At 44.4% G+C, this 7,474-nt stretch overlaps 1 protein-coding gene across 1 annotated transcript in view; it reads right to left on the minus strand.

The window, feature by feature from the left end:
• AMFR (autocrine motility factor receptor, E3 ubiquitin protein ligase) overlaps positions 1 to 7,474 on the minus strand; it is a 69,559-nt gene that overhangs the window by 11,535 nt on the left and 50,550 nt on the right. The window contains exons 11-12 of the mRNA XM_006863536.1: positions 6,291 to 6,425; positions 4,427 to 4,510 (exon numbers count right to left, since the gene is read on the minus strand). Of these exons, the coding sequence (XP_006863598.1) occupies positions 4,427 to 4,510; positions 6,291 to 6,425 (219 nt within the window). The remainder of the gene's footprint in view (positions 1 to 4,426; positions 4,511 to 6,290; positions 6,426 to 7,474) is intronic.

Genomic DNA, 7,474 nt, shown 5'->3' on the forward strand with positions numbered 1-7,474 from the left:
ACGGTGGTGACCAGAAGAGGGGCCTGAGTGAGTGGACACCCCACTCACTGTTGGCGGTTTCTACTGTGCACGCACACTGACCTGCGCAGCAAAGGTCAGTCAGCTAAGCTGTTATTTTTGTTTTTGAGTGGTGATTTTTGTCTCTGCTTTTATATTGCTTCTGGTTTTGGTCCTTTTGATCACACTTTTTCCTCTCAAGAAGAGACAGCAATCGTGGCCATATAGCCAAGTTACAAGCATACCCCATAATATCCCTGGTTTTATGGAGCCAAACCAGCTGCTAGGCATTACACGCAAAAAGGGAAGCCTATCTCTAGATCATATCCACCAAGAAACACTCAGTAAGCTCAACAACACAGCAACATACGTCCATTTAGCATTAAAAATCCACCTAACTACTGAAAATGTCCAGAAAAACACAACAAAAGATGTGAAAACAGAAAAGAGTAACTGGCACAAATGAGCTGGAGGCAGACATAGTCTTTCCAGTATAAGAAGAGCAGGCTTTGGATCTACCTGAGAAGGAATTGAGAAGAATGATATGGAAATAAATTCAAATGCTCCGAAAAGGAGTGGAGGAAAATAAGGAAGAAGTCAGGAAAGTGCTACAGGAACAATCAAACAAGATGGATACAGCATTGGAAACAATTCAAAACCTGCAAAATCATTTGGTTTATATTCAATCAGGATGTAACATATGATCAAGAACCGCTGGTACTGAAAGAAGAAGTTCAAGTTGCACTGAAGGCATTGGCAAGAAACAAGACCCCAGTAATTGATGGAATAAAAATTGAAACCTTTCAACAAATGTATATAGTACTGGAGGCACTCACTCATCTATGCCAAGAAATTTGGAAGGCAGCTTGTCTGGCCAATTTGTTGGGAGAGATCCCTATTTGTGCCCATTTCAAAGAAAGATGCCCCAACGGAATGTGTAAATTATCTAACAATACCATTAATATCACATTAAGTAAAATTTTGCTGAAAATCACTCAAAAACGATTGCAGCAGTACATCAACAGGGAGCTGCCTGAAATTTAAGCCAGATTCAGACAAGGACGAGAAACGAGAGCTATCACTGCTGATTATTTTGGCAGAAAGCAGAGAACACCAGAAAGTTTTTAACCTTTGTTTTATTGACTATGCAAGGTCATTTGACAGTGTGGATCATAAAAAATTATGGATAACATTGTGAAGAATGGGAATCCTAGAACTGTATAGAATTCCTCATGTGTCCATGAGGAACCAAGGAAGAGAAAGATGTTTGATACTATAAAACTGCTACAATTTGATGAACTAGACTTTTGCCTATGTGACTCAAAATTCCAACCAGAATGGAAGGATTCTTCATTATCAAGTAATAACCTTATTTCCTCAGTGTTGACAGGGATGAGAAATGTAGACATTAGCTATCTAAAACAGGTGGGATGGGGGGGGGGCTATAAAGGCATGAAGTGGCTGGCTTGCAAGCTTTCTACCTTACCCTCCCCCCTCACTGATTTCAGAATGAGACGGGTAACCCATTTGACTGGACTTCAATCACTGGATAAACAGCTCAACCGGAAGAAGAAAGAAGAGGGGGGGAAAAAAAGCATAATTTGATACAATTCGATAAACAGGACCTACACCTATGAATGCAGTAGCTCAAAAGAGGAAACAAATCCCTGCTGCAAGAACTATTCCCACCCCCTCCACACAAAGGGTAGACAGGGATGGGCAACTTGGACATTGGCTACCCAAAATGGGGGGAGGGATACAAAGGTAAGAAGTGACTGGCTTACAAGCTTTCAAGAGGGAACATAGATCCAAAGGGCGTGGAGGAAGGTAGAGTCTCCAGTGAATAGTGTCCAGCCTGTCCAGGCAGGGCTGATGAAACGAAATACAGATGAGTCTCTTGTGAGGCAATGGTGAATAATTGTTATCAGGACTGACTGTGAGGGTTGGAAATCTAAAGACGGACATTTTGTAGCAAGGAGGGGAGTGATTAACTTATCAGTCTAGGAGCGGAGGACCCTGTGACCATCGATGGAGAAGAGCGAAGAGCGGAATTCTACCCAGAGAGGCAGTGAGGCCTGAGATGGAGGCAGGGAAGACGACGTCAAGAGACGGTGTGGCTGGGGACTCGGGATTAGGAGATGGAAAGGGGCTGAGGACTGTGGTGGTGGTGGAGGGGGGGGCGGTTTGCAGGCTTACAGGGTATACCCCTTGGTTGGGTGAGGATGCATGGACGCAAGGGTAACTATGTCAATGAAATGATGGATGATGGAATGAGTGTAAAGCTGATGTTTTCCCTCGTAGACTATCACACAATTCACAATAAAACATTAAAAAAAAAAAGAATGAGACGGGTAAGGTACAGTCCACGCTGAGGAGTTTCCTTCTTTTCCAGATGGAGCTGGTGAAAGGGCATGAGAGGTGACAGTGATAAGATTTTATGACTCAACTGTGCATAATTGTTAGCAGGATTAAGTGCGATAGTCACAACCGTACTTGTAGAAGATGTAACTAAAAGCAGGGAGTAGGTAATCTTTCATTTCAGGAACAGAGGACCCCAGGACCTTCAAGAGGAGCATGAGAGCCTACCTAGAAAAGTATTAACAGCAGAGATGGTGGCAGAGGCGATGACGTGGAGACACAGAGCAGCTGCGGACTCTAGGCCCATGGACTGAGTAAGGCTGTGTGCCTGCAGGCAGACAGAATGTGCCTTCTGGACATTTAAATGAATATTATCTTTTTTGTTTTGTATGTGTACATCAAATATTTTTGCCTTGTTCATTTGTGAACTAGAAGATGTAAATGGGGAGCCACAGGGAGGAAGTCGGAGGGTAACTGTTGTTGCAGGGAAGGGATTGTAATCACTGAGGTGAAACAAAGTATATGATGTATAGAAGAATATAAAGCTGGTGATCTTGTCTGTAAACCTTTACCCAATTCACATTAAAAAGTTAAAAAAAAAAATAACAATTGATGCCTTTAAATTACGGGGTTAGTCAAGAATATATATACCATGGACCACCAGAAGAAGAAACAAATCTGTCTTGGAAGTCAAGTCAGAATGCTCCTCAAAAGTGAGGGTGGCAAGCTTTCATCTCATGTGCTTTGGACAAGCCATCCAGAGGACCAGTCCTGAAGAAGAACACCATGCTCAGTACAGTAGAGGGTTGGCGAAAAATAGGAAGACCCTCAGTGAGATGGACTGACAAACTGGCTGCAAAAATAGGCTCAGAGATTGTGAATGGTGCAGGACTGGGCAGTGTTTCATCCTGTTACACAAAGGGCTGCGAGTTAACATAAAAATCAACAACAGAATGATATAAGGAAGGCTTGTTTTTTATTAACTGATACTAACATGTGAAACTGGACCCCTTCTTCAAAAGCCATGCATTTTTCAAATGATGCACAATCCATCAGGCATTTGGACATAGAACATTTACCTCAGCAACAGATTTGAAAAAACCTAACAATTTTTATTGTTCCCTATTTACAGGAGTCCTGTTGCAGCTCTATAGCACTGGACTGCTAACCACAAGATCGGCAGTTCAAACCCACCAGCTTCTTTTGGAAATCCTATACAGGGTTGCTAAGGGTTGGAAGCAACTCAACGGCACTTAACAACAACATCTGCAGGACAAACAGGTGAACGCAGCTTCCACGTCATTTACCAAATATGAGCAGCTTCCTGCTGCAAGACGAGCCCTGAGTCACACTCTGATCTGGACATGATGTCTAGAAAGTCCCACACGCCCTAATCACAGTCACACAAATGGGAATTAGAGAGGGACACTGACTGGAACCCGAGGACATGGAGCTAAGAGCAGGGAGTGTGTGCTGCTGCCCGGGGAGACCAGAGCCAGGGGAGCTGCTCTTGGTTAAGGGAGGCCACCCAAGTCACCTCAAGTGGATGACCTAAGCAGCTCTGCTTCCCAAGACAATCATGCTCCCTCCGTTTCCTTTCCCACTCTACTCAGGGCTGTCTCATTTGTATGAGACATACAGAAGGACCTGGAAGTCTCAAGTTGAAAATGTGAGGTGTGGGGGAAACTAACCCAATGGCCTCAGCTCCTATCTAGCTTTCCTCCATCTCCATCTGGGTTCAGAGTCCGGAGCAAGCCCAGCAGCATGCTACCCCCCCTTCCTAATGTACTGCTGAAGCTCAGGGTGCCAGGGCTGGCCCAGGAACAGCCTGACTCCTGGTGATAAGGGCAAACCCCAGGAAGGAGGAGACCAGCAGTGTGGAAATACAGGCCCGGCCCATGGGCACAGCTGGATTTAGGAACTTTCAATATTGAGACATTGGACTTTTCCTTTTATGCTCTTGCTGTAAGCCTCACAATGTTAGGGGCAGGACTGAAGACCCTCCCTCCCTCATCTTTCATCCCTCCCCTGCCATCCCATATGCTTACTCTCTCTAGTGCACGGACTTTACCTGAGTTGAAGTTTCTCCCTCCTCCGGGTCACTGTTTGGTCTTTCCATCGGACTGTTCAATGCAGGTCGAATGCTATCTGAGCGCTGAAAGAGAAGCAGTGCCAGAAACAATAGGATCACTTAGAGATGCAATCGTAGAGTGCAGAGGGAGCTCTGCTCCCCAAAGTGACACACAGCATCAACGAAATACAAGGTGCAAAGCTGGAAGGTAAGGTACATATGAGACCGTCAAATCTGCGTTCTCAGTCGGCTCTACATTTAGTCCCTTTCCATGAGAGTACTCACACGGCAGTGACTCTAGTAGCTGCCACTGACTGAGCATTAATTGGTCCCTTATCTCATCTCCTACACATCTTATCAAATAGGTTCTTCTCATGGCTAGTCAGTCCAGATCTTGACCAAAGCATCTGACTGCAGGTGCTTTGGGGTCCTGCCCATCTTACCACTTTGGTGCTTACTGGTCAGTAGCCTGAGGACTTTTGTCTGGCTGAGCTGATATTGTGGGGACTGGTGTATGAACCCCCCAGGCTCTGAGGCCCCTCAGAAGAGACACCAGGTCTGACACTGGCCTGCACTGTAGCTCCCCAATGGGATGAAGCTTCAGCCGCGTACAACGGCTCCTCCTTGATATCAAACCCTTAACTGGCTGCCTTCCCTTCTCTGTCTCATCTCCACACCCCCTGCCAGTGTTTTCTGGGACCACCCTACAAATCAACTATTCACACTGGAATCTTTGTCTCAGGTCTGCTTCTAGAGACTCCACCTTGGCCACCAGGTAACAGAGTGGGGAGTTGGTGAGCCCCATCGACAGCCCCAACCCACAGGTCTTAAAAGGCCACCGCCACTCAGAGGACAGGCTCTTCCTCCATCAGACAGTCTTGAGTTTGAGGATTTTGTTAATAGATTCCGCCATACTTTTTTTTATCCTGAAGTCAAATAAATTTTTGACAAACTATTTCCTGATCATATATATTTACAAAGAAATACACATTTGACAAAATATGTATCTAAAAATCATATGTATCAAAAATGTATTATCTATATATAAATATATATAGGTATAGTCCTGGTGTGGTGCTATAGGATAAGCACTCAAGTCTCAAAGTCGGTTTGAGCTGCAAGGTCAGTGGTTCAAACTCACCAGCCGCTACTCAGAAACCCCATATAGGGTTGCTATGAGTCAGAACCAACTCAACGGCACACAATATATGACAGCAACATATATATATACATACACACACATACATATATATATATTCATTCCTTGATTCTGCCTTCAAGTTTTGTCTCTAATATATTGATACTTCTTCTATCCATCAAAGAAGTTAGGTGAAGGCCAGAGAGAACTGATCTTTTTTAAAAAAGTAAAAAACGCAAGTCTCAGAGACAGCTGTGAACTGTACGTAATAGAAAACAATGCCTGTTACCAGTTTTGGAAAACGAAGTTTTAGAGTTTTACTGAGCCCAGGCATGCTCACTCACTTGCGTATTTTCCATGACTCCTTTATAAAGTGCCACGACAACATGACTGAGAAAGTGCAACAGGCAGTGTGGCCTAAAATTCTCATATCCTTTGCTAATATTTTAGAAATATTATAGAAAGAAGAAGTGATACTGTGACCTCCGGGACTGGCAAGGGCAGGCTGGGTTAAAAAGGCATGAATCTGAACAAAAAATTACTCAAAGGCATTTGTCCCTGTTTTCATCTGCGTTTCCTTGGTAGGACCAGGGGAAGTTAGGGGGCTTGAAGAAAACCTCTCACCAAATCATAACTGATACTCAGTTGGTAAGTAGTTTAAACAGTTACTCTAGAACAACTAAACCTTATAATGAAACAGAATCCATTTGTCATTTCCCAGTTTACCTGTGTGGGAAAAGGTACTTGAATCCGTCCTTCTAAAATGTTGTCTGTTGTTATTTCAACTGAGCGTGTCAGCTGGAGGTCCTGCAGCACCAAGTGGTACGGAACCTGGGGGAACATTTCCTGGATCTGATGAGCCTACAGAAAAACAAACACACAGACTGCAGAAATGTTCACTCGAAGCAGTGACTCTACTGCGGCCATTCTGTGTAGCAGGCTCTGGGCATGAGACACGTCTTCCTGCCTCAACTACACAGGCAAGGGAGGAATCCGGATGTCACAAGCAACTTGTGAGAGGTTACCAACCTGTAGGCTGGCAGTTGGAAGCTACTCTCCCAGTGCTCCGGGAGATTTGCTGACTGCTTCTGTGAGGACCACAGCCCAGGAACTGCTAAGGAGCAGCTCCACTACTCTCTAACACTAGCGGGGCTGTTAGGAGTCCAACCCAACAACAGGAAATCTGACCTACAATGTGCTGGAACTGTAAACTACACCCCACCACACAGCTTCAACCTGAAGTCCATTTAGGATGTCTTCAGGATACCAAACACATCACTGAAGGCAGCATCAGTGTCTAAATAAAAAGAGCACAGAAATCCAGCTTAAATATCAAGACAGAATCCAAGTACAAAATTCCTGGTTATAAAAAGTACTCATTTTTAAGCTCAGCATCACCTCAGCACTAGACTGCAAACCACAAGGTTGGTAGTTTGGGTAAAGCAGACACTCCGCAGGAGAAAGATGAGAATTTCTGTTCCCACAAAAGTGTCAGCCTCAGAAACTCCATACAGGGATGAGTTGGAAACAGTTCGACAGAGGTAACAACAATTATCTCAAGTATCAAAATGTGTTCTCTCTAAAGATGTAATGCCTAAAAGGAACAATCACAATGCAAATGCACTATGCTATGTGAAGAAGTCCACCTCAGTATTGTATGCTTCTGCTTCTAGGGCACAGGCGATGGCAAAGGGCCAACAGGCAGAGCAGTGAGGAATGGTTGCCAGGTCAGCTGTGGGACTGACCACAAGGACACAAGAGAATGTTGTGGGGACGGGACTGGAAGTGTTCCACGTCTCCTTACAGTGGGGCTTACACGTGGATGGACTAGGCCAAACTCAAGTGTTGGCAATTAAAAAGGGGAATTTTACTATATGTAATTGCACCGCAATTAAAAAAAAAAGCAAAGA

This window comes from Chrysochloris asiatica, unplaced genomic scaffold, assembly GCF_000296735.1.
Source record: "Chrysochloris asiatica unplaced genomic scaffold, ChrAsi1.0 scaffold00055, whole genome shotgun sequence".
In the NCBI taxonomy this organism is placed as follows: Eukaryota; Metazoa; Chordata; class Mammalia; order Afrosoricida; family Chrysochloridae; genus Chrysochloris; species Chrysochloris asiatica.